A 27968-nucleotide genomic window follows, 5' to 3' on the forward strand; every position below is an offset into this window, starting at 1 on the left:
CCCCTCAGCCCGGCAGCTGCTGCAGAAATCCCTAAGTCAGCTAAGAGGCCAAGGGGCTGGCCAATTAGCCAAAGTCTGCTGCATCTCGGTGACACCTCCACACCAAAATAACCATTTTTTTGCACATCCCATCAGGCACACCACATTTTTCAATTGTGAGAGCAGGGCAGACTGTTGGGAGAAGGGATGGTGCAGTGGTAACAGATCCTGTCAGGAGTTGGAGGGGGGATGGACGCAGCATCTTTATTTACCCTGTAGTTATTTGTCTGGGAATTCTTGGCCACGCATGTTTTCCCCTCACCATTCACCCGCTGCCTCCTTCCCCCCGCACTGAAAGCACAGGCACATGGGCTTAGGAGGTGGAGGGAAGGGGCGGGCTGTGCGCTTTGTGAAAGGAGTAAGGCTGGGGGAAAGAATGTCACTGCTCTTACCCTTCTTACTGTTTAAATTCAACAGTTCAACAGATGCATTACCTCTCAGCTCATCAAGTGGTTTAGCAATTTCCGTGAGTTTTACTACATTCAGATGGAGAAGTACGCGCGGCAAGCCATCAACGACGGGGTCACGAGCACGGAGGAGCTGTCTATAACCAGAGACTGTGAGCTGTACAGGGCCCTGAACATGCACTACAATAAAGCGAATGACTTTGAGGTAGGCACTCATCTTCGTTTCTGCACGTGTGGGTCGTGCCGTGGGGCAGGTAGCACTTCATGGTGACGCCTTCCAGTGATGGGAAGGGTTGTCTGCCTTTCCCAGGGCTAATTTGTCACATTAGCTGTGGTTGTTGGAGTCTTAGGCCTCCTAGGGCTTGGCAAAGGATGAAAGTTTTCACTTTCTGGCTAAGTTTCTTAGTGTTTTTGAGATTTTGGGACTATAGAGAGAGCAGTCACCCTGTGACTCTTTCAGGTCTCCTTCATTGAACTGTCAACTGTCATTGAACTGTGGAGTCAACACTCCACAGCATTGCAGGCTGTCAGGGGACTCTGGAGGCCACCTCGTCCAATCCCTGCTCATGTGGGGACACCCAGTGTGGGCTGCCCAGAATAAAACGATCACTTGAGCTAAATGCACTCAGTTTCCACTTGCAATGGTTTGGTGGCTTTAATGAAGACCATGGTGGAGGGAAGCAATGTCATGGCCCTCAGGTGATCATGGGCGTGAATATGTGAGGGGAAGCTCATGGTCGGGGACAGTGGGAAAGTGGTGGTGGAACATGTTTTATTATTGTTGGGTTTTGTCTGCACCTGTCACTCATTGGTAAGTTGAGTCCTGTCCTGTAGCAAAAGTGGCATTTGTTGGAATACAATTGGTAGATTTCTGCTTAAAATCCTCCAGGTTTTTTTTTAATCAGGGTCCATTTTTACAGCACTTAAGTTCAGGTAATACAAAAAAGGCTTTAAGAAAGGGCCTCAGCTCAGCCTCTTGTAGGAGAGAAGTGGCATGGACAGGACAGAGCAAGAAAGGGGTGCAGAGGATGTCTGTGTATCTGCCATTTGCCACAGCTGGCAATACCAGATTTGTGCCCCAGCACCTGAAGGGATCAGGCCAGGCTCTGCGTATGCCAGGATGTAACGGAAGATGCAGGAACAGAAAGAGAAACATGCAAAGGGATAAGAGTTGCTAGCTTTTCTTCTGTCAGAATGTTCTTAAACTCCCTCAGGCTTTTCCTCTTTTTCGTTGCAACTGTAATCCCGTTTGCAGAAAATAGATTGAAATGCTCTTTGCTCTCTAAAATTCTTGGTCCTTTACAATTTCAGATACTTGTTTCAAAACATTTGTTGCAATGTTAATGTCAGCAGATTGCTTCAGTGAAGAAGCATGGGGATCATATAGATATTTTCAGGGAGATAAGAAAATGCAAGTCTGATTTGTTTAGTGCTGCCATTGTTGGCTGCCTCCTTGGTAAATGGGTCTAACTGTTGGTGGGAAAGGAGCTCCTTGCTTCTTTCCCCAGTGCTGGAGGAAATGGCCTTCAGACATCATACAAAAGACAGTGATTTGCAGATCCTTTCACAAAGCCTTTTCTGTGTTATCTCAGATAATGAGAATTTCTCAGAGGTTCAATTCTTGGTTTTGCAGTGAAAATCCAGCAGTTACCAGATCATTAAACTGTATGGTGCAGTTTTTAGTATAGCCTATGTAACTTTTGCCAATAAATGCCTAGCCCCTCCCCCACAAGCTGCAAACCAAAAATGACAAGTACTGTAATGTTGAAACTGGATCCTAAGGGATTTAGCAAACTGAGCATTTGCCATATTTAGTGTCATCAAAGTTTCTTCCACTCATACTTCGGTGATACACTGCTGATCTTCTGATTAGTCTGATAGACTGTTTCTCTTAAATCACTTACCCTACCCTTCCTAAACACTCCTCCTTGTCTCTTCTTGGGTGAAATTCATGCATATACTTAAATATGCCTAAGTTGACAACTAGGAAAAAAAAATATAGCTAAAATGTGCATTTAGTCCATATCTAGTTGTGCCATTGATTTACTTAGGAATCTGTGACACTGTGTTTTGTTTCCCGTGCACTGAAACTGACAGCTCTAAGCAAAGTCAAATAAGATGTTTAACAAACCACATGCCCTATCATTTTTAGCCTTGCCATTGTACCCTCATGGCTGCGAGCCAGAGCCAGATACACCACCTCCTCCAGCCACACAGCTCTGCCTGTGTTTGTGTGTGCACATATGTGTACACGTGTGTAGCTGCTTCCACATTTCTCTTTCTTGCTATATGATTTGCTGGAATAAACAGTGCTGAATGTAGCTGCACACAATAATTTTGAACTAAGATTTGAAAGCTGGAAAAACAACTTTTTCTTTATTTTTTTTCCATGAAGAATGAAGACGCTTCTCTGTTTTGGGGCAATTCTGCCCAGGGAGGGAGAAGGTGGCTTGTACTGGTGAATGAAAGCCTCAAATGTCAGTGTCCAAGCACAAGTGCTGAAGTTGGTCAGAAAGAGAGGACAGCTTGCTATGCCACTTGATATCTGTCTTGTCTGTGATGTTGCCATAGGCTCTTGAATGCCAGCTGCAATAATTAAAGCCAGGTATTGTTGCTATGCATCACAAGAAAAAAAAATCATAAATGGTTCTGTGGCTCTCTTATAAAATCTTTCTTAAAAGATATCATCAGAACTCACAGTTATGACTGTGACAAAATGGTTTCAAGCAAGGGAGACACCATGCTGTAAGTTTAAATCAAAATATGGTTAGAAAATTATTTATTTACTTAAAAGAAGCAAAAGAAATTGGCCTGAAGACAACAGCTGGATTTCAGCCTTGCTTTGGCTCCTGCTCCTCCATCACTTTTGCTCCCTGATGTTTTTTTGTAGTTACCGTCATTCTCCATATATTAACATCCCTGCAAAATACCCCAGTCCTTTTTCTTGTGCTTGTTGAACAAATCAGGCTCCCATTCCTATGCCTGGCATTTTGCTCTGTGCCTTCCCACCTGCTCTGTGCACTCACCACACTCCTCTGCGTAGCCACCAGATGTGAGTCCGCTGTAGCATGGAGTGTACCCACTTTTGCAGATGTGATTTCTGAGATTGATCATGATAGCAAAACATCTGCCAAGCTGCACTATTACACTGAAGTCTGACGTGGCAACTGTTTCTTGGTCCTGGCACATGTCATCATCTAGAAGAGGGGAGACAATTTTTAGGAAGTCTGCTCTACTTTTGCCAGGCAAGAGCCATGCTGGTGGGGAAGAACCTCATTAAGGCCAGTTGTGCTGCTGTCTTAGCAGAACATACTTAACGCACTTTGAGTTAGTCCTGTAAACGTCGGTGTGATTATTTAAAACAATTCAAACACCACCACCTATAAAGTCCAAGTAATAACCCTGTCACATAAGTGCCCTGCAAACCCTTGAGAGAAACATTGGCTGCCAACATTTTCAGAAGTGATGATGGTTTTAGGCCAGTTCCATTTTGGGATGCTTAACTGGAAATCTGTTAATGAGAGCCACTTTGTCAGGAGGTCCTCGATGGTCCATTTTCTGATGATGTGTGCCCAGTTCTGCATCCAAGAATGAAAACATCCTAAATTACTGAAAATTCTGGCCACTCGTGTGACTATTTTAGGAACTCATGTCACACACACAGAATCACACAGAATGTTTGAGGTTGCAAGGGACCTCTACAGATCATCTGGTCCAACCCCACTCAACTTTCCCAGTTGCATCTGCAGGATTCATCTCAATCTGAACTGGCACTCATCAGGAAAGTTAAAGCTTTCTAACTTGATTCTGGTCTAAATTGAGACCTTGTATGCGTATTTCTTGCTTTTATGAAGGCACTATAAAGGAGAATTTATAACCACCCTAACGCTCCTTTACACAACTCAAGCAGTGTAAAGTGGTCTCAAGAGAAGTGAAAATCAAGTCAGTAACTGCAAACTTCCATCTTTGAGCTTGCATGCCCTTCCTCTACAGAGTGCAACAGCGCAGTCTGAGCACTTGTAATGGGACCAGAAGTGGGCCCAGGCTGATGGGGCAGTTGTTTATTTTAGTATTACACTCCTTGTGTTTTTTTTCCTCAGCTGTATACTTCCTCATTCAAGGGCTTTATTGTTGTCGTGTTTCAACATCCGTTCTCCACATTCTTAAAGGAAAAGTAGGAATGCTTCTCTTTTGCAGTCTGCAGCAAGGAGAATAAAGCTGAATCTGCAGTGTAAGAATAGCAAACTTAACTGTCCTGATACCTCTAGAGAAAAAAAAAAACACCTGACATCTATCTCTAGATGGAACTTCTTTCTCACTCAAAAATCTTGCTGTCAGGAAATTTAATTGATGCCCTCAGGTCTTTTTTTCCTTTTGTGTTGTTTTGTTTTGTTTTCTAAATTTTGAGGAGGCTCTCTTGTGAAACAGTAAAGCTTTCCTTGAAAACTGCACAGGAATCGGAGTCGATTAGTAAATTGAGTAAGAAAAGCCATGGCTTTCAGTAGCAGGATCGTGCCATGCATGTATCAATTAATGCCGCTTAATCAGTTTCTGCAGTTGGTGGAACTGCAGCTTGTAGTTGGAAGCTATTAGGGAGGGAATCACAGGAGGAATACTGTTGCAGAACTACGCTCGTTTTTTATGTTTGTGTCCTCTGGATTCAAGGTGTTTGTATAATGAAGTTGGCACATTGATATATGATCTATTTTTTAATGTCATTACAATTTTAGTTCCCTCTGCCTTTTTGTCATTGGGTTACATTTAAGCACAGCAAGATCAACTTTAAACTTCCTTACTCAACAGCTTTATTAGTTATAACGTTCCGTGACCTTTCTCAACATTCTTAAAGAAAAAGATACAGTGTAATGTCACTTTACTTTGCTTATTGTTCTTTGTTGTGGTGAACAAAGCATTTTCTACAGTGGCTATAGCACATAATTATACAGCTTTCAATAGCGGTGTCTTGGCACATATCAAAGTTCAGAAGAGCCTTTAGAAAAAAAAAGATGTTTTGTGGCAGCCTAGGGAGGGTCTCATCTTTCCTTCAGAAAATAGTTCAAGGCTCTTCTGTCAAGCTTCCCTACTTAGAGCTTTTTCTCCTCCTGCTTCATAAAGTTTAAAGGGGATTCAGTGGAGTTCTATGATCTATTTCCTTTGAAAGATTGTTCCTTTGCACAGAGAAGTCCTTTGACTTCAAGAGTTCACAGATTCATGTCTTTAGGTATCATATGTCTGACCTTATCAGTTACTCTATTTAATGTAGGAGAAAAAGTCTCAACTCTTTGTGTTTGTCTGTTTTGCCTCTGTGAAATGATTTGGTGAAAAGACCATCCTTTTTAACACACCACTGAGAGGCCGTTTCTGACTGTAACCTACCCTGTGGCTCTTCTGAAAAAAAAAAAAAAAAAAAAAATTGTCCTTGTGTTTTGTGTATGGATGATTTCACAGTGAGAATAGAATTATACAAGGACAGGCACACATAAAAAAAATCTTTTGCTCTCTTTTTCCTAAATGATCTATTGGCTATTTTGGTGGCTGCTACTCTGGTTCCCCAACAGGCACGACCATTTAACAAACACAGAGATAGCGGCTGGAGTGCTGGGCCAGCAGTAGGTTTTCCCTTGCTTCGACCTACCCCAAAGGCCTTCATAATTAATTGTCCTTCAGAGATGAGGAAAGTTCAGAGACAGTGTGTGTAGCGATGTCTATTGTCTGACATTCAGTTCTCCTTCCCTCAGCTCTTTTTCTTCGTTCCACAAAGGGTTATCAATAGGAGCAGGGAGCAAGCTCTCTTCTAACAGCTGCTGGTGGTGGCGGTGCTGTCTGCAGAAGGTATCATTGTGTTCAGCCATCTATGGATTAAATGGCTGCAAAAGTTCTAACAACCTTTTCAAACGGGCGTGTTTATTTCATCTGGATTACACAGACCTATTTAGCTAATTAAAAACTTTCTCAGAACCCCTTCTATTTTATGTGGAGGAGGAAAAAAAAAAAATGGCAACGCTGCTGTCATTATGAAGAAGGGCTGCCGTGAAACTTTGGTAAATAAATGAAAAATTCGATCAGTCCACTTTGATCAAAATGCGCCAAATAAGCGATGGTTCGTCTGTTGAGTTGATCTGCTCTTTTGTTTGGTTTTGTTTGTTTGTTTCTTTAATCTTAGGAGGAAAAAGGGGGCACAGTAGAAAAAGCATAAAAGAAAACATTGGTGTAAGCTGTAATAGACACAAACACTTGCCAATGAAAAAAAACTGCCAGGGTTCATCCTGCCTCTGCTCATAACATCAAAGTGCAAAGAAGCCAGAGTTGGCTAAACAGATTATTAATACTGTTGCACCTTCTGCAATTGATTTGGAGACTCCTCTGTGGTGTAATGATTAAACTTCACATAAAACAGGACAAAATTATATACATGCTTCCTTGTTTCCCCTTATGGTACGCTACACAAAGATACGACGCGGTTAGTAGATACGCAAGAAGTACAGTCAAATTAGAGCTGTTTATTAACGATCGTTATGTTACTGCTCCAATTAATTGGGCGAAGCCAAAAAAGACAAATACAATCATTCTTCCACTGAACAGTTTTACTAGCAAATTACGGAGGTTTTAATATTTTTTTTAATCTCAAAAAAATATATATTAAAATAAGACTCCACGTCAGACCTTTACCTGTATTCCTAATAAATGCATCACTTTGCTACGAAAAGGGATAATCATGTAGAACATTTTCTGGGCTCCATCTCACTTCCTTAATGCAAAGAAGGACTGCTCAACAATCGAGATCAATTATTGCACAATTAAGTTATTAGGCCTGGCATTTGGAAACAGGTTTTCTGTATTTAAGAAGAAATCGCGTACAAAGTAGATGCAGCTAATACAGTAATGCAAAAAAAGATCATAAAAAATTAAAGTTATTCTTATGAATCTTTCATTAGAAGCAATGAAAAGGGACACTGGTGAAGCCAAGTGCTTTGTTCTTCTGAGCTCCTCTTGGAGGGCCCGATCCTGCAAACCATTACGTGCCTGAGTGTTCCTTCTGCCAGCGTCCTGGTGGCGCCTGCAGCGAGTCCCCTGCTCTGTCACCGTTTGCCCAGGCGGGCCCGTGGCGAAGGGCGGGCTGCTCTGTTTCAGCAAACAGATGCTCCCTCTAGAAACAGGCAAAAAGTCCTGTAAAAAAACGTGCCACCGAGTCGCACAGCTGTACCGAGGCAGACGCTTGCTTTTACACAGGGAGAGCTGTTGGGAAACGATTTAAGGCTACTCAGAGCTTTTCAGATTACTCCCCACCGCAAATAACATGTTAAGTACTAAATTGCCCTAAGCGGTGTTTTATTACTGATCAATAAAATAGTAATCTTGTCTTTTAGCGTGGAAAAATATTTTAGTGGGATTCCTGCTTTCGTTCCTGAATAACAGTAAACCAGAAAGCACAGCCACCGAAAAAAGCCAAACCCATCCTTGTTTGTTTCTAATTTTGCTTTGGGGGAATACTAGGATTGTTCCAGCTGAATAGTGCAGGGTTTCTGTGCGTGCGCCTGTGAGTGCATGGAGCGGCAGTGTGCTGTGCTCTGCTTGGGTGAAGCTTTTTGTCTGGTCTTTCGTTGTTTGGTTTTTTTTTGTTGTTGTTTTTTTTTTAACAGTAATTTACTGGTACTCATTCTTACCCCATCCTCTTCTCAAACAAAACAACCCCTTTTCCAAAAAAAAAAAAACAAAAAAAAACCAGGCAAAAACAAAACAAAACAAAAACTTGGCAAAGTCTTCCGATTCCTACTTGTCATTTCATTTTGCATTCAACAAGGGGTAGTGGGAATTGAAACGTCAACTGGAGATGGAGAAAAGCACCAATTTATCGTGCGCTAGCCTTGCACAATTCAAGATTTCTTTTGCTAGCTGCACACATTATCCCCAACCTCTCGCCACTCTCTTGTGGCAGTTGTGAGGAATGGCTGTTCCTTCCCGTGTGTGTACTGCAGGCCTCTAAAGACTCTTATTTATTCTCTCCCATGTCACCTTGTGTACAGTCTGGTCTGTGACACTGATGGTGATTATGTCATTATTTTGCTCTGGGGGCTTTGGCACATCTGCAGAGCTGATGCACATCTTCTTTGTTACGCTGGCATACGTCCCATATCGCAAATGCTTCATTAGCCTTACTGCCTGCCTCCTTGCCAGACAAGAATACCCAAATCCAAGCTTCTTTTTGCTCTGTTCTTTTGTGTCTGTGATGAGCCTTTATTCATCTTCCTAGTTCTTCCCTGTTTTCTATTTTTCTATGTAAAACTGATTTCCAGATGTCTGTCGTTCTCCAAAAATCTATCCTGGATGAGGAGTGAGAAGCAAGGTGAATTTTAACCCATGTTGTCCCTTGCTAGCATAAAGTCTTATCCCTCTGAGCTTAAATCCTTTTCAATTTGTCCTGTACCAAAAGAATATGTGAGGCTACACAGTTTCAGTGAATAGGAACATTTTAAACCTTGGTGTTTGATAAAAAAGAAAAAAACAAACAACCTAACACAAATGTAATTTTTCTTACCAGCTAGCAAACCCTAGTTGTGGTAATGGGGTAACGGGTAGCATGCAAGTCGCTCATGCTTTTCTAGACCTTCTTCCTTTCTTGTAGACAATATAGTTAAATTTCTCATTCAGAACTTCTGGGAAAGCAGTAAAAGAAGAGGGTGTTCACAAGACCCGATCGACCGACATTTCTTATATGCTGTGTGTTCTCGCTCCTTTTTCACATGAAAGGGCATAGAACGTTTTGTACTGTGAAAATTGAGGAAAATGTTTGATCTTCTAAACTTTATCGTAGCTCTTCTATATAACTGTCATACCAGAGAGATCTGAAATAGTGGGTTAGCTACTAGCTTCATAAGATTTTTTCCATCCCCATCCCACCCACCTCACACTTTTTCTCTGTGGCACTGAGTTAAATTCTGGGCTGGATTCTCAGGTTTTGGTGTAAATCAGCTCCAGCAGTCATTGGAGCTAATTAATCCATGCCAACTGAAGAGCTGTCTTTTGTTGCATAAAGTCAAGTGTGTGAATATCTGTTAAATGTCAATTGAATGAAAAAAAAAAAAGTTCAATTTGTTTATTTTAAAACAAAAAAAAAAATTGAATGCAGACCTGGATCTGGAGCTACAGAGCCATCCTGTCCATGGCTGTGGGGAGGAGGGAGGTGTTGTTTTTACTGTTGTAAGGGGCCCTTGCCAAAAGAGGAGGTTCCAGCTGATACCATCTCACAGTGTGGGGTCTGGGCTATGTGACTGACTTTAGCAGAAGTCATACAGATAGGATTGCCCATCCTGTAAGGTTTTGAATATGTCACCTTTAAGCTTGCTTGGTATCTTCAACGTGTTTTAGAATGGACAAGAGTTAAGTTCTTGTAATACGAATGAAGGATTTTGTATAACCTTTGGAAACCATGGGAGAGATTTAGCAGCTTCACAGCCTGTACTATTTTCCAGCCTAATGCAGTGCGGACACTATTTTAAGAGATGGTTAAATCTGTGAGACTGAAATATTCAGTCTGAGGTAGCAATGGCAGAGTATTGCAGAGGTCTGTGAGAGTGTGGGGCTGCCACCTACACGAGATGGGGAGAAGCTGGGAACCACAGGTCGCTGTCATACTGAAGTGCTGATAGTAACACAAAGACTGAAGTTAAGAAATGCTTTTCAGTCCAAGAGAGAGGGAGTTTGTTTCTCCCATAGTTACACAGAGCCCATCACTAGGTGTGTTGCTGAAATTGGTTGTGCAGAGAAAGATCCCCACATTTTCCTGATGTAAGCGTGGGTGGGTGAGAGGAAGAGGGACAGCCAGAAGAGCCGTCTGAAATTAGTCAGCATATCGGAGATGATTTCTCCCTGTAGATCTGGAAGGGGCAAGGTTCATCCTTCTTATCTGCAGAGGGGGAAGTTACGCAGCCTGCTGCTGCCTCGTTTCACTGTGCCATCAGAGGGACTCAGGGACCGCCCCCAAGGGACACGGTTTCAAGGCACAAGTAGAAATGTACCTTCAGAACAGTGTGTAGCTACGCAATAGTCCAAAACTGCTTATGAGATGTGGCCTGGAAGTTGCTTCTGCATGTAATGGGGAGGCTATGCGGAGAGCAGAAGCGCGGGAAGCAGAAAGACCTAGGGGACTTAGGTGACTACAGTGGTATAGGCACATAAATGTATTTAACACAGCAGTCTACAACTTTAGAAACTTTTTAATGGTAGAGAGGGGGGATCAACTGAACAGAAAAGAAAAGCCCTTTGAGCGCTAAGCATCAGTGTTTAGGAAGAAGCTGAATGGCTTATCTCAGACAACTGCAGAGAGGACTGGCTCCATCAGGCCTAGCCCTGAGGTTATCTCATCCAGTGCTGTCTACAGCCGCACCATTTCCTTCCATGAGGTCTAAAGAGGAGTCAAACCTCTTTAGGGACGGGGAGCTCAGTCCATTAGGATTGAGGACTTCGTCACCCAGCTCACTAAGCTGACTGACCCTGGGTAGGCCCAGCCCTGGAGCACATAGTTCTGTGCCTGCAACCTGGATGAGGCCATGCCCAATTTCCACAAACCATGCACGGTTTCCTTCTGCAGCCCCTACCCTCTGTCGTGGGAGAGAGGAAAGGTCTCCTGATGCCAGAGGGCATGCTTACCACCTTCATACCACCCCCAACAGGACCCCAGTGACTGGCCATTTCCCTGCCAGACTGATTAACCACCACCTGCTTCCATCCCTGCCTCCCAGCCCCAGCACACACAAAGCGAGCAGGGAAAGGGCACTCTGGTAACTGCTGGGGCTTTGTCAGGGGCAGGCACGGAAGACAAAGGTGACTGCAATGCAGAGAGGTGGGAAGAGCAAGCAAGAGGAAGCAATGCCGCTTATAGATGTTTACTCACTGTTATGACATTTTTACACGTTACAAGATGTTCTTTAGATATATAAGCCTTTAATTGGTGCTTCTACTACAGTGTTAACGATTCATCTTAGAGGCCAAATTCTGCTGAGCTCCGGAAAATCCTTACATACAAACAAGGTCTGCAAAGTACCTCTATAGAGACCCACAGTCTAACCAGCAGTTACTGCCTGCCTTGCTCAGCATGGAATGAAGCCATGAAAGCAGAGGCTGCCCTGCTGGTGAAGGTCCTCACAGTGCAGGCTGTGCCTCCTAGTCCTTCCGAGCCACACATCTCACCCCAGCAGGCTGCTGTGAGCAGGAGGCTGTGCCATGAGCACCCTGTGGTCCTGCAGCAGGGCCAGGCCTGGGTGGTCATCCTCATGCTCACCTTCTTGGACAGATGTTCTGTGGGCACCTGTATCTAATACCTGCCAGAGTTTGGCAGCAGGGTATGTAATATGCCACTTGGCATTGTAGGCAGCCTCTGGCAGCAGATTGCATTTCCCCATTGTGGGGCCGAGTTACAGTCAGACTATTGGGCTTATGAGTTTTATTTCTCCTTCACGTTTTGAATGATACACCTTCTTGGGTGTGAACTTTCTGTGATCCTTCCTTCCATTCCCCAACATATACTAAACACCCAACTATCACAAGCCAGAGGAACCTTAGTGATTTTTCCATTCTGCAGCAGTGCCACTGGCAATGCAGTACGCTAAGGGCAATCAGAGTTTCCATTAGGAGCTTCTACATCTCATGCAGTTCTAATTTATCAGTAAGGCAGAAAAGGAGACTTGATAATCATCTCTCCAGCTAAATACTATCGATGATTTTTGAGTATGGGGAAAGGGGAGAACTGAACTGCAAGGTCCAAGAAGTCTAAATAAATCATAAAATGGAAAGTCTTTTATGTTAACCTTCTCAGATCTGGTTATCAAATTTTGTGCTTAAAAACTGATGCTTTGAGGCCATGGTGTTTGCAGCAGATCATAACATTCTGTGATGGATAGGTTTGTTGCCTGAGCCACGGGCATAGCAGTGCCCACAGGGACCCTGTGGGGCAAGATGCCTTCTGTGCACTGTGAGATGGGACAGGGGTCCAGGCAGGGGATGGGGAGCTTCAGCAACCTACCTCCTGTTGTACAGGGAGCCTGCAGTGTATTTCCCATTCTTTATTTGTGGAAAAGCTTAATTGAAATGCAAGTGATTAAATCTAATGTATCACATAGTATCCATTTTCACTGCACTACCACTTTCACTTCCCTGATATTATCAGACATCTCAGCAGCCCCACTGTCAATGCCCATTCTCCCTCCTTTTTGTGAGCGTGGCAGAGGAGATAACAGTGAGCCAGTGGTAGATTAGTAGTGCCCCAAACCTCACATGAAGGATAAGGCATCTCAGCTTTGTTTCAAGCAAGCACTTTCAAAATGCATTCTTAAATCATTCGAGGGCCACGTGTTTTCCAGCTTTTCACAGAGTGAAAAAAATCCAGCACAACAGTAAATGCAATAAGAAACCTTTATCTCTTTCCTAATTTTTCTCTTCTGAGCAGAGCTCAGACGAACACTTTTCCCACACACCAGGCTCAGCGCTGCAGTGTCGCTGCTGTCCCACAGCAGTGGGCTCACCGTCCTGTGGCACTGAGGCTGGCAGACTGTGTTGAGCATCCACCCAACTCCTGGTTCATATTTTTCTCGTTCCAAAAAAATCTGCTTCTTAACAGAGTCACTCAGTAAGAGTTGTGTGAGGAAGCCTGAAGGCACTAAACATGGTGGCACCAGAGGGCTGCAGTTGTAGTCAAGGGATCAGGGTACAAGTAGCAGCGGGCAAACTGGCATCTGCTCCCTATAAAGGTTTTGGAGGAGTGCAAAGTGTGTTTACTGAAGTGTCCAATAGTTTAAATATTTTTCACTTGTGTTTTAAAAATAAAAACATCCTTTCCAACTATTTCCCTCTCCTCATAAGTGATAATGGAAGAGGCATTAGCCTTTCCGTCAGCTGAGCCAACCTATTTTTTTCTAAGAGGTGTCCAGGATGTTCAGCCAATTGAGTGATCTAATTAGCTGAAAATTGTTAATTTCCTTTACCTTATAAAGCACCTAACACAGAAACTGTTAAATAATGTTAAGTGTCAGACTTAAACTGAGAACATTGGGCCATATGCTGCCATGGCTTTCACGCCAAAAAGTGTAGCAACTTACTCCAAAACCTGCCTCCAAATTCTGTGTGGAAGCCAAAGCCTCCTGCTTGATATGCTGCCACACCAACTTGCGGCACTGAGATGGTTCCATGCAGCAGCTCACCATGTGTGTGATGGGAGGTGAAGGGTTGGGCAAAGGTGCAAAGAGCTGCGGCTCCCAGGAGATATTAGACACACATTGCCCCTGAAAGCACAGGAAAACAGGGAAGCTCTGGGCAGGGATACCCTGGAAACCATGGCACATGAGTGCCTGCAGCTGCAGATCGTGTGAATGCCCAGTCTTCAGAGGAATCAGTGAATGTGTGAGTACACAGGGGAGAAAGAAGAGCTTCTTCTAGCTCTTCAACAAGGGGGAGTTCACCAGCTCACGGGGATGAACCTCAGGAAGGGGCTGGTTCCTGGTGTTACCAGCCACCCTGCAAGACCACAGAAAAAGGTGGCTTCCTGTAGTAAGATGCCTTGCTTTACTTCTGACTTACCCTAAGAACTGATCTCTTACAGGATGGAGAGTCTGAGAAGAGCTTGCCCCCCAAAGGTTTCCACATGTTTAGGGGCCAGCTTGTCCCAAAAGCCTTCAAGCTTAAATCTTCCTCATGTAAGAAGCTGAAGGCGATGTATGGTTTATGTATGTAGACTTTCTCAAGTGCCTTCATTGAGAAGGTTATGTCATGCCCCCCAAACTCATCTTTTACACTGAATCTCGTTTACATCATCGGCTGAGGTCAGAGTATTCCAACTTTGGGGTACTTGTGAACATCTAGTCTATACTTTGTTTTCTCAGCAAAAATATTTCCCCTGAATCATCTGCTGTTGCTGTACGTACGCTGTTCTGGACTGTTGCATAAGCTGTTTGACCTAGAGCTTTACATAGTGAGGCTGCTCTCCTTATCCCAGAGAGGTTCTCCATCACTGGCTGTAATAGAGGTTATTTACTCCTCATCCTTGGGTTAGGAGGTTCCCAGCACAGCCCCTCACTCCTGCCACATCCAGATCACGGGGCCAGAAGCATGGTCTGGCCTCCCACTCACCCCTCCGGCCTGTTTACCTCCCATCACCGTGACCTTGCTCTCTGCAACGTGAGCAGCCTTCACCAGCTGAAGACCTCTGATCCCAAGTCCACTAGAGATTTTGGCTTTCCTAGTTGGCAAGATGACTTGTCGCCCACCAGGTCAACATGAATAAAAATTTTTTAAATCCATGAAGTCCTGCAATTGCAAAAAAAAAAAAAAAAAAAAAAAAAAGGAAAGGAAAAGAAAAGAAAAGAAGCTGCCTCTCTCTGGTTAATTTAACCTCTCCTGGCAGCCTGACATCTTGAGCTGTCTGTGCTGCACTTGTTTATTTGTGCTCATAATTAGGATCAAAAAAATCCAAACAAACATTCACCAAGAATTCTACTTTATATAAAATTTGAAAGTAAAATCAATCCTGACCCAATCTTATCATTTTTAAAGTATGTTTATCCAGCTTTGTGGTAGGAACAAGCAGACTGTTTGAAGGCCACATAGTTTTCAAACCTTGGTTGCAACACGCTACCCAGTTTTGAAACCGTCTTTATCTAGCCGAGAAAACTAAAATCTGTTTGACAAAGTAGCACTCCAGCCAGTTTATCTTGCAATATGGCTTTAGCTCACAGAGGCTATTGATTTCCTTAAATTAATGTTTACAGAATGCTACTGAATTTCACTCAACGGGACATTGTTCTTTTGAAGCTTTGTAAAATATGATACAGAGTGTTATTGCCGTTTGTTCCTTTGCTAAGACTGATGAAACATTTATTTTTTTTAAAGTGCAGCCTTGAACTATAGCTGTTTCCTACAAGTGTGTTTACTCTTGGAACATTAGTAATACAACACACTATCAGACTCTAGCACAATACCACAGGCAAAGTCTGTAAGTACGCTGTGGCAGCCTAATCGTATAAATGGAGCTGAAGTTTAACACAGATTAGACATCGTATGAGAAAAGGTTTCGAGCTTAGCCCAGCTGTCCCTGTCTGAAGGATCTTCAGATTTGTGTGCCACAGCCAAGCAGTTGTCTGACACTGTTACAATATTAGAACGGTTGCATTGGTCTTGATACTTCTAAACATGGGACCCTGTCCTGAAAACTAGTGTCTGATCCTTTCTCCCTCTGCACCCAGCTGAGGGAGCAGCTTTAAGGGTACGTACCATATGCATTCTGTGGAGGCTCCTGATCTGATCCCCGAGGAGGGCTCTGAGAAGTGCCTAAGTTATTTCTAACATCCTCTCAAATTTTGGTAGCTTACTACAATGAAGTAGCTGTTACCTATCGCCAGAATTTTGAAGGAAATCACAGCCCATAATGGTTTGACAGCTTTTCTGTTGCTTTCTGCAGCTTCACTGCCATTAGACACATCCGTCCAAAAAATCATTGTTTGCTTATGAGAACCAGCCTGCAAACCTGCACTGGGCACCTTTTTAGGGTGTTGTGCACTTTACCCCACACGCATCAGAGCAAGCAGCTCAACTGAAGTATGAATGGGAAAAAAGTGCTCCCGAGGATATGTGTGCCTCCCCAGCCAGATCCAGCAGAGGTGGGCTGGCCCCAGGGCACATAAATTGTCCCTTGAAACCAATGGAGCAGTCAAAATTTACATCGCTGAGGAGCTGCTCCTTGGTAGCCTCCCACGTGTGTTCAAGGAGAGGGACTTAAACTCCACGTTTACTGTCTGCAATATTAATGCATCAGCTGGCAAGGGAGACAAATATGAGGTCATTTGGGCACATAAGACGTAGGCTTCTTGCTTTACAAGACTGTGTCTAGAAGCAGAGAACTTTCCTTTGTGGCATGGGGGTTCCAAATAACCAGAAAGGGAAAGGAAAGCCAACCCTCTGTCTTCTTGTCTTTTTATCTAGTAATCTGTGTGGCCTCACTGCAGCATCTGAGTTTATCCATTTAAGTCCACTCTGTCTGCAGTACAAGTCCCCAGCTTGTGCTACTGCTGTCAGGAGATATGTCTCTCCTTGATCAATATTTACTTAACAAACAGCAGGGATAGGAGAGTTTGTTTAGAGGAATCATGTGTGCACAAGGGTGAATGAATGCTCGGTAAAGTACTTCACCTGTTTGTCTCCTTTCCTGGGGTAACTTTTCTGCTTCAGGTTTGCTAGCAGTGCCCCCGTGAACAAGCTGGAAGACGCTCTGCTTTAGGACAGAGTTCATCAATCAGGTACAGAAAATGACTTCTGAGGGAATATTTTATTCCCTGCTTTAGGAAACTTGGCAGGAGAAGTTTAGGAACTTTGTAAAATTGTTAAAAAATACTTGACACTCAAATAAAAATGAACAATCTTCTCAGACTTGTTCTCTTATGAAAGAAAAGCTTTCAAAGACGTTTTAAGCATCTTGTTAGCACAAAACATTTCAATTTGGCACTGCCAAAAACCTGAAGTGTTCTAAAGAAAAATTTACAAGCAGATAAAATTGCAAGGAAGGAAGTGTGCTTTGTATTTTTGAAGAATTACTTTAGAAAGGTCCGTGTATTCATGTATCCACCTAAAACAGTTGTTTCTGATGCCTGAAGTCATCGCATGCAATTAGCTTTGAGGCATCTGTGTCTAGTTTGGGGGGGGAGGTATTTTATTTTGTGAATCAGAGTTGTAAAAGCCATCTGAAATATTCATGTAGAATTGTCTGAGAAGCAGTTTCTGTTTTATTTACTGCACAGTAGAACAGCCACAGTGGATTAGCTCTACAATACCCGTAACAAAAGCACAACAGCTGATGCATGTGATGTTAGGAGGTGACAAAACAGTTAAAGTATGCTGCTGGCTACAGGCAAGCAGTCAGCAGATGCAGACAAAAGGGTTTGTGACAAGAATAACTCTCTCTCCAAGGCGAGCAGTCAAGAGTATCCAAAATACCAATACCCTTTTCTCCTTGACATTGTCTTCGTACAGTCAGCATTTTATTGCCCTTTTATAGTAAAAAAACAAAACACAATTCTCTGGAATATCAGTTTTAACTTGACTTTCACAATTCTGTGATCTTTACATCTGTATTGCTTTTTCTATCATCTAGATCTACCACTTGAGCAAGAATTTGTAAAAGTTTAAAAGATTAACTGTAAAGAAGCCCACCGTTAATAGGATTAACGACATGAAATACACATATAAATCTTCGAGCAGACCAGGGGCTTGTTTTGTCATTTGGTATTGGTGTTTTTCCCTTTTTCTGTTAGGAGAGAATTAAGCATCTTGTTTTGCTAATGAAGAAATAAGACTTGGGTACAAATTAGGCGTTTGCGTGACAATGGGAGAGATTTAGGTGCTGAAAAGGGACAGTGAATGAGCTGATGTTTATTTCAGAAGTGTGAAAAATCAGCTTATATATCTCCAGGAAAAAAAAAAAAAAGAGAGAGAGAGGGAGAGAGAGAGGCTGTCTTCTTTCTAACCTTTGTAATTCCCCTTCTATTCTCTGTGACATTCATTCAGCTGCCAAGCATGTTTGGCAAGGCTTGAGCCAGTGAGCGCACTTCCAGTGACCGCTAACCTTGGTATGTCCTGACACTTATGATGAGTATCTGCAGGACACAGAAGGCAGGCAGGCTGCTATGTCAGGCTTTTATTATGTACTGCAGAGGCTGGGGACAGTCAGTTTAATAAAACAAATCATCCTTGAAGGTAAAGCAACTGGGAAGAGGAGGAGGAGGAGGAGGGATTGGGGAGGGGAGGAGATGAGGAGAATGGGAGAGAAGGGAGAAAAAGTCTTTGCAGCACAATCCCCAAAATAAATGAATTAACTAAGAAAAGATATAAGACAAGCCAATAATGAGAAAAGCAGCAAAGGGCCACTGATCGGCCACCAACTTGAGACACACGTCTACTTCTGGTGTGCCCTTTCTTCCAAAAGGGACTGTTAAACATCATACATACCATCGAAAAGGGAAGCCTGATCCTCTTTGCTGGCATAAAATCAGTGTTGTTTTGCTGATTTTTCCATGAGCAGCTCTGACTTAGACCTGCTGAGGATCTGCCCTCACCTTCCCAACCACCTCTGCCTTTTTGAAAAGAAATTCAACAAGTATTTATAAAGAACATCACTTTCTGCAACTGCATATACTTCTGCAGGAAACAAGTGTAAGCTACGTCATCCTTGTCTCCAAGTTTTGAGCCTTTGGAACTATGCTTTTAGTCCTATAGAAATAATTTGTGCTAAGCATTTTTAATCACGTACTCCTTTGTAGTGCTAACCTGAACTGTTCGGCATGGCAGTTGCACGTGCAAATGCAGGAGTGAAATACCTCAGGTCTGTTGTTCAAGCCAAGGAACACGTCAATTGTTAAAACAGCACAAATAGACAAGAGCAGATGAGCGCTTTAATTCACTCGTAGTTTTCATGGGATGTGAGAGCATGGCTCAGGCTGGGGTCAGGGCACAGTGGTGGCCGCTGGGCTGTGTCAAGAGGCAAGGGACTCAATATGTACCAGGTTGAAGTCAGCAGAGCTGTTCTGAAGCTGGCATATTTACACAAGCCAAAAGTTTGGCCTGGGACTTTTTCCTAGGTTATGTTGTCAGCTTTGTGTGTGACAAAGTATGATTTCTTGCTAAATCAGCCCGGAACCCCCCTTGCCTCCCCCTTAGCAGATCTCATTGTCTCCTCCTGATGCACGTACAATGTGGTTCTTTGATTGACTGCTGCCACCTGATGCTAAGAAAATGCCCTGGGTTCATAGTAGGCATTGTTGATTCTATTAAAAGAAACGTAGACGGAGTTTATTTGTCACTGAAGCATTTTCTGCAGATGTTCCTACTTCGGAGATGTTCAGTCAGCTAGGTGTAAAGATGTGCTGAATGGGTCTCCATCACTAAGGGTCAGGGAAATGCTACCCCCAGATGCATAATTAACACGGCTAATTAATTGCCCACTGAAAAATCTAACTACCCATCCAGTTAAGTACTTATCTTCAAGCTCTGAACTTCACTAGTGTTTTCTTCAAAAAGAAAAAAAAAAAAAAAAAAAGAATGCACTGCATGGTTACTCTTTCTAGAAAAGAAAAATGTTGGCCGACATACTGTCCTGTGGGGATTAATCACAGTGCTATTCACATTACAACATGCAAAGTAACGTGTGTAATCCAGTCTGACATGAAAAATTGCTAATAACATCCCAAAAGGAAAGAGTTATGAATGGCTGTAATGCCTCAGGAGTAGGGAAGATCTCTGGGAGCTCCACATAATGAGGTCTCTTCATTCACTGCTGTGTTTGTGAACTGCTCTCTGCAGCCTATTGTACCAGGTCCAGGGGGACCCAGCCTCTCAGATGTGATCAGGTAGAATGAAGTTGGACCCTGAAAGCTAACTCCTAGCCTAAAAGAAAGCCTGCCTGTCTTTAAGGGAGTGGAAGGCCTGGAAGCTGGTGGCTTAGGGGGTTCATGCTTCATACCCCATGAAATGCGGTGTCCTCTGTCTGGAAAACTTTCACACACATGGCAGAGGATGAACCCGGGTTGTTGCTTCCATGCTTGAAGTTGTCCCAGATGTAACTAGATGGGAAGACATAAGACTTCAGCTCACTTAGCTGCTTGTTGTTGCCACCATCCTATCTCCAGTGACATGGAAGAAAAGAAAGAAAGGTTCTTGATATTGGTTCTCTGGAGTGGACTCCAGAATTAAAAGTTGTGAACTCTACTTCCCAAGCACAGGGGGAAAATCTCACGGGCTGGCATCTATGTATACATCCAAAAGGTGGTTATCTGCTGTATTTCCTTCTGTCTAGTATTGTGTAGTGAGTGACTCCTTGCCATGGTTGGCTTTAAGTAAACGAAGCATTGAGAACATCATGGGAGCACTTGTTGGAGTTGTGTGAACAGAAAAGTGAATCGTTTCTTATAGCAGTGCAAGAACAAGACAAGTGGGGCATCTTTGATGGATGCATTCACAAGCATGCAAACAACAGAGAGGTTATGCACTGTTTCTGTAAGCTGCAGTAAGTGAAAGGTAATAGATATCTTCTTCTCTCATAGTTATTGCTGCAATGAATGTCTGTAAAAGCATTTCTTTCTGCGTAGCCTATTGAGGGAAAAATTTCCATGGAAGGCAGCCTGTCTTTGGGAACAGAGAAGAGCACGTGGGGCCAGGTTTTGCTCTTGGAGGTCCACAGGGAGCTTCCAGAGGCATCAGGGCTTCTGGAAACAGCCTTTGTCAGCTGATTTTGGGGGAGCTGATCTCATGCTTCTCCGCTAGCAAAACGTGGCTAGCAAAGGGCTAGTATTTCCCCACCCGTGATAGGTGAGTTAGGCTCCAGAGCTGTATAGGATCAGATTAAATGTGCAGTTTTCCAGATAAGTTTTCTAGAAGTGGCTTTGAAAGGCAGAAGAACAAAAGTCTGAAATAGAGGTAAGGTGCAGGCACTGATCTGACAGTGTGACACACGTTCAGTAAATGAGTGAGAGTTGCTCAGTTCTACCTTGGCCACGGGAATGGTTTGCATGGATCCTACTGCAGGTCAGAGAATTGCTCTTGCCAGGTGTGTCAGAGTGGGCAAATAATAGCACTGAGGGAGTACTTGCTATTATAAGCCTGCTGGCCAGTGGCCGGCTGTGCATTAGCAGTCCTAGTGCAGTGAAGCCATATTTCCATTATAAAAATGGAAAATAATACCTCTGTGGAGATGACTTCAACATTGTGACTGACATGCTGTTTGTTGAAGTGTTTGCTTTCAAATCACTGAAATAAGGGGATAAGAAGGTGGTGCTGATAGCTGAAACAACTGTGTAGAATGCATTACTAAAGTTTGGAGCTGTTTTTTAACATTCACTCACTGAGAGCCAGCGTGTCCTTGCTGGCTCACCTGTGAGGTGACAGCGATGTTCATAAAGCCGAGATGAGTTTGACACACCAAATTTCTCTCCTTATGACTAATGTATGATGAACACATCTTTGTATTTACAAGGAGAGAAGCAGCTCCGTAGTGAAAAAGTGAATCATCACTTGGAGCACAATGGGCCCATTGAAGGGGTTGGGATTTTATTCGTAGTCTTTCAGAAAAGAAGAGAGAAGAGAAACCCATAATGGTTCCCAGTAAAGTCTCTTGCACAGGAGCCACAAAACCAAGATGTTCACTTAAGGCTTGCTTGCTTGTTTTTCAACTGTGAACAACATTCAGAGATATCCTATTTCCTCAGTAGCTTTCAGCACTGGCTGTGACCAAAGCAAAGCATGGAGGTACAGGCAGCTTTCTTGATGTGCATAACTTTTGTATTAGCCCCGACATAGAGAACATAGTCATAAATGCACGGGTAAAATATCAAGCAGGGATTTCTCTCCTTAAAGACCATTGTGTTTGTTTCCCCTCCTGCTAATTATATCCTATAAATCCCCCCACTCTCCAAACACAGACAGTAACATTTTGTTACCTACATTCTGTCAGTAGACTTTACAAAGATCTCTAACACATGTTATAAAAGTTATTGCTATAGTACTATATATAACAGCTTTGCATAAGAGAATAGAAGGCTGCCACATTTAGAAAATGCAGGTGCTATGTAAGCCCCTTTCTGAAAGAAAGAACTTAGCTCAGTTTCCTTTGAAGAACCAGAGACTTGAAATTGAAAACTGTATTAATGCCATTGTCTCCTTGTATCAGCAGGTTCCAGAGAGATTCCTGGAAGTGGCTCAGATCACGTTACGGGAGTTTTTCAATGCCATTATCGCAGGCAAAGATGTTGATCCTTCCTGGAAGAAGGCCATATACAAGGTCATCTGTAAGCTGGACAGTGAGGTCCCTGAGATTTTCAAATCCCCCAACTGCCTACAAGAGCTTCTTCATGAGTAGAGAGTTCAGCAGCTATTTATGAATGTATGAAAGTAGCAGTCCCCTTCTGATGCCCAAGTCATGTGTGTCTCTATTTTAATTTCATATATATGTGTATCGCATACATATATATGTATATGAAATTAGACTGTGATCCCTCCTGGGTATATCTTTGGGTTTTCGTTCGGTTCCAAGGGGATGGTTATTTTACTTCAGCCTTTGGTTTACTTTTGCCCGAGACCCTTAACATTTGGAGAATAAATTGAGTTAATTTTCAGGGAGAAGAGTTTGGAAGCGTGTAAAAGCCTGTCTTAGCAAGTTAGGGCATTATGTTTAAAAATGCTTTGTCAGATTTATTGCTTGCTGCAAAGTGGCATTTTGTCTTAGTGAGACTAATGTCATGGCACAATACTACAAGACAATGAAGTTTATATTATGTTTATACTGCTAAAGGTCTGAACTCTGTGGAGTCACTTCATAAGCTTGGAGCTTTTTTTTTTATTATTATTTTATGTACTTTTTAACCAATAACCAGATTTTCTTTCATACTTCAAAAACCTACAACATCGATTTCGGATACTCACTCCAAGAAGTGATACCGAAAAAAACAAGCCCTATTCTTCATGCTTTCCCTTACAGAAACGATAAATACCCTGCGCCAGTGATCGACATGCCAGGTTGTTGTTTTCCTAAATTGCAGCAAGGGACGTTTGCACAAATCAAATACCACTCGTGCAGGTTGAGGCCAGTAATTCATGCACAATGTTGTACCAACCACACGAATTGTAGAATACGGTCAGCTTGTTAAAACGGAAGCATTTCACTCTCCATAGAGTAAAAATGAAACCTGCAGAGTACTGAATTGCCACATCTTGGTCTTACTTCAAGTGGCACCGGTCCCTGATTTTTTTCCTCTCCGTGCATTCTGCCCCTAGAAATCCCCTTTCCAATACACACAGTTTTCTGTCTGTATTTGACATCTGTCCTGAAAAGCACTTTTTGAATGATCTTATATATAGTCGAAGAAAGCATCTTCACCTCACAGTGCTGAGGCAAAGGAAAAAAAAATTACAGCTATTGTTTGTAGCTGTAAAATATAATTAGTCTTTTCCTAATGAGGAGAATGAAAATCACAATTTCATAAAAATCTAATCAAGCACATACAAAAATTGCAGTGTCCTCCTGGCTATGCAGGGTCCAAATAGCCAAACTGGATTTTTAAATTACTCTTCCATGCAGCTTTAAAAAAAAAAATCTATTTGAGCAAAGCGCTGCACATCCTCAGAAGCTGGAGGTAGTTTTGACCAAAATCTGAGCTACAGTGTAAAGTCCATGATGGGTCTGGATTCACCTGAATGCTGTACCACGAAATGTCAGCACACGGAAAGAAAGCTAGCTGCTAGTTCTTGTGCTTTCTTCAATGGCTCTCTTTGTCTCACGTTTTCAGAAAGGTATTGTCTCCAAAAGTTTGGGGGAAGGTTGAATATGCTATAGCACTCTGTATTTGTCATTTTCTCTGTCGTCTTTTGTACAGATGCAGTAAGAATTTATTGTTATCGTCAATAGTGTTTTCCCCTGCACATTTCAGTCTGAATCTAGAGGAAGTTCCTAATTAGCTGAGGATTGCATTTAGACCCTCGAGGATATTGATATCTTGTTTCTTTATTTTAAAACTACATTTTGACTTTGGAGAGTGAAAGTTTACCCATGTGACTAAAGAGCTGACCTGATCATTGCAATTTCACTTCATTTACAAATACTGCTGATGGACAGAAATGTATGAAAGCAATTATTGTCAGCAGAAAGCCTTAAAAACCTGCTGACTTCAAATTAAACAGCACAATCCTATGATTCCCTGTCATTATTTTCAAGCACTGGCAGTATCTGTGGAGTATAGGCAATGCAGACAATAGCATGGGATGAAGTGCCAACATTTTCACTATGCATTAAAAGCTAAACAAATCTTGATCTTAGACTCCCTAAGAACACCTAACATTGTACGTATCCTCACAGGTAGACAGGATGTGTCTTTTTCTTGCTTTTCTTCTGTTTTGTTTTGTTTTGTTTTGTTTTGTTTTCCTTCTTTTCCCTTTTTATTTTTTCTTTTATTCTTATGCATGATTTGGTAAACATTACACTTCATAATGATGTAACTCCAGTTAATTCTGAGTAAGAAAGGATGAAAATTGTGTTCATGCACTTTTCTTTCTTTTTTTCTTTTTTTTTTTTTTTTTTTTTAATTTATGGGAAGAAGTGGCATAAAATGCTCAAGTTTTAACACAGCAAGTTCATCATTGGCATCCCATCAGATACAAAACATAACACTGCATTTGTCACCTTGGACATAAGAAAGCAAAGCCATACTGTAGTCATAATATGTGGACATACTACTAGCTACCATCTTAATCTGTGATTTTACCATTACTTTTATTATGTTTATTATTATTATTATTATTATTAATATGATATTATTATTATTATTTGGCTGCAATGTGATTCACGTAATCTAAATAAGTGAAATTGTGTACTCAACACTTGATGTTGTTGCATTTATTTATTTATTTATAAGTAACATAATCTCAATAGTAAATGAGGCATAGGAATTAAGAGTAGAAATTTCACCTTAAAAGAACAATAAAACCTCCTTGGTCTGGAAAAGGAATACAGGATGATTTGATAATTTCCGTCACGTGATTCTTCTATATTTTATAGCCATATTGCCTTTGTGCCTCCCAATACACCTAAAAACATGGCATAGCTCCTACTAAATTGTAAGTAGAAAATAGGGTTGGTTTTTTTTCAAGTGATCTTGATATTATTTCCCTAATAACGGCTAAAGGCAGGAGGCTACTTTTATTGTAATGAAACGTTTACACAGGGAAAGAATCTCAAATTCCATGTAGAAATCCCATGTTGCCGTTCATTTACTGCTAATTCAGATTTATTTCTGCATATAAACTTGAGGTTATAGTCTGTGCCTAGACCTTAAATGCACCAGCGGAAGGATAAAAGAATCCTTCAAAATACCAGTTTTTCCCCCACAAGTACAATTGTTCTTGTGCCTTCTGTGGCTTACAGTTTTCATCTTTTAAACTTTATTTTTCAATTACTACAGCTGCAATAAACACTATTTTATTTTATTTTTTTCCGGCTGTTTGACATACTGTTGATAGCTATGCATATTTTGTGTCTTTTTAAAAATTAAAAAAACAAACAAAAAAAAAAAAAAAAAAGAAAAACAAACAAAAAAAAAACAAAGCAGGAGAATACGTTTTTGAAGAAGAGAATTTTTAGAACAGTTTGATAACGCAAATTATTTTTTCTCAATTGTTTGAGCAGCATTCAAGTTTTGAAAATTCTTGTAGAAGCCAATTTTTTGTAACTGTGGTGCAAATCTTGTGTTTTCTTAGCCTGATGAAAAGTAGTATAGAAGCAATATTTCATACGTGACATATGTGCAGATACATATACGTATGTAGTCACACGCAGCCAGGTGCGTGTGCACGTATGTATATGTGTATACACTGAAACACACACACACACAAAATATGCGTATGAAGTGAAAAGCTTACCTTTTTCCTATCTAGATTAAGAACCTATTTTAGACATTTGTTATGTTTTGTGAAAAGAATGTTCTATTTGAAACTACAAAACATTTAATTCTTACTGTATCTCTGGTTGTTTAATGGGAACGTTTCACATTTAATGGTAAACACGTGGAAGATGTTAGAATGTAGTGATTATTTAAGAAAGTGTTCACCCATGTATTCCTGAGGTTTGCTTTGTGCCTCTGAGTATTATTTAATTAAAGTGTTTTAAGTTTGCAGAATCTTTGTTACTGTACCAGGTATGTGGGTGAACATTGAAAACCGAGGGGAACTTTTATAAAGCAATGTAAATATTCAACCTTAAGGCTGTTCTTGCGTAAAGACATAAGATTTTAATAACTACATTCTGAAAACATCTGTTGAATTTATAAGGAACACTACAGTAACTGTATAGATAGTTGAAAGCATTCTTGAAAATCCAGCTCTCTACTTTTAACAGTTAAGTCTTTCATCAGATGTCAAGGGAATGGGTAATACGGTTTCTGTAAAATGGCAGAATTTTTTTCTATGTATAGGAAGTCAGTTAATAGAAAAATGTTTTTTTTTCCACAGGTTAATATTGATTAAGAAATAAAGGTGAAGATTTTGTGGCTTTAAAGATAGGATTTTCACCAGCAGCATTGAAAGATTATACGTATATATATATATACAGAAAGATATATATATATAAAAAAATGGAAAGTGGTTTACAAAACCCCCAAAACAAGCACTGTACATGAGAAGTGAAAGCAAAAACTATATTTGCCATGTGTATTATATAGTAATCATTGGTGTTGATAGTGCAAATGTTTCCTTCTGGTACCAACTATGTGTTTGAAAATTCCAATACGCATTGTTTTCAAAAAGCTCCCCTTAAGGAATGTAACTGGTTTATATGAGTAAGCAGTTACTGTATTGCACTTAAATGTTCTGTTGAAGGAAATGCAATTTCGTTTTCTGTAGAACTGTTGGTTGTAAACCATCTATAAACTGAAGCTAAAAATGCTCATATTTAGAGCTGGGATGAAAACTGGTATTTAACCTTTGTATCTTCTTAGGAGTATCCTTTTTAGTGTATGAAAGGTGGTGGCACTATGACTTTGTTTAGTCTTTTCATCTGAGCCACACTCACCTCTCTCCCAAAGCAGCCACCTTCCAAATGCACAAATATACTGGGACACGTAGAAACAAATCTAGGAGAAACGGCGAGCTGACATTTTCTCTCTAAAATCCATCCTTTCCCTGTTAATTATACCACTGCAGTGAAATATTAGACCAACACAATCACCACTTCATTACCGCGCGACGTGTTAGAGTCAGAAACTTAAAAAGGAGGAAGAAAAGCCTCTTTAGGTTGGTTTTAATGCTGCCCAGAAGAGTCAAAGGTTAAGGTCTAAACTGATATTGTCCCAGCCATTACTCATATGTATATAGTTACAGAAGTGACAAAACACTGCCTTTATATTATTTAGCAATATGTTGTAAATAGCATTATTAAGCTCTTTTTTGTAATAAAGACCCTTTAATTTGAAGATAGTACAATAACTGAACTGATAAAGTCAATTTTTGATTTTTTTTTTATTTTATTTTTTAGCTAGAGGCAATTTCAACTGTGGATTTTTTTTGTTGTTGTCTATTGTTCTGAAGACTTTGCATAATTTATTGGTTTAATTTATCCTAATTTATTTGATGAAGGTGTACAATTTTGTATTACCAAGGATGTACTGTAATATTAATTGATGACAAGATAAAACAATAAGACTCCCCTGTCCGTTTGAAAAAAAAAAAAAGGTGCAGTAGACAATTGATTGAAAAAAAAAAAAAAGTTACAATTCTAGCTTGGCAGCTACTAAATTTAAGATAAACACAGGAAAAATGTTTGGGGGGGTGGATTTTATTTTGTGTGTTTAAAGCTTTTGTATACTCTCCAGACTTTTACCTTTTTGCTTTGTACCACTTAAAGGATACAGTAGTTCAATTGCCTTGTGTGCCTTCCATCTTCTCTAAACTGAATGTATGTGCAGTATATATGCAAGCTTGTGCAAAATAAAATATAAATTACAAGCTCAT

At 41.3% G+C, this 27968-nt stretch overlaps 1 protein-coding gene across 5 annotated transcripts in view; it reads left to right on the plus strand.

Moving 5' to 3' along the window:
- PROX1 (prospero homeobox 1) overlaps nt 1–27690 on the plus strand; it is a 48694-nt gene extending 21004 nt beyond the window's left edge. For 4 of the 5 annotated variants that reach the window (XM_048936061.1, XM_048936058.1, XM_048936059.1 and 1 more), the window contains exons 4-5: nt 457–651; nt 22144–27690. In XM_048936061.1, coding sequence (XP_048792018.1) covers nt 457–651; nt 22144–22332 — 384 coding nt within the window. In that variant the 3' untranslated portion in view covers nt 22333–27690. The remainder of the gene's footprint in view (nt 1–456; nt 652–22143) is intronic. The other variant, XM_048936062.1, reaches the window with a different exon arrangement.
- Nucleotides 27691–27968: the final 278 nt, after the last annotated feature.

Source organism: Lagopus muta, chromosome 2 (assembly GCF_023343835.1).
Source record: "Lagopus muta isolate bLagMut1 chromosome 2, bLagMut1 primary, whole genome shotgun sequence".
Lineage (NCBI taxonomy): Eukaryota > Metazoa > Chordata > Aves > Galliformes > Phasianidae > Lagopus > Lagopus muta.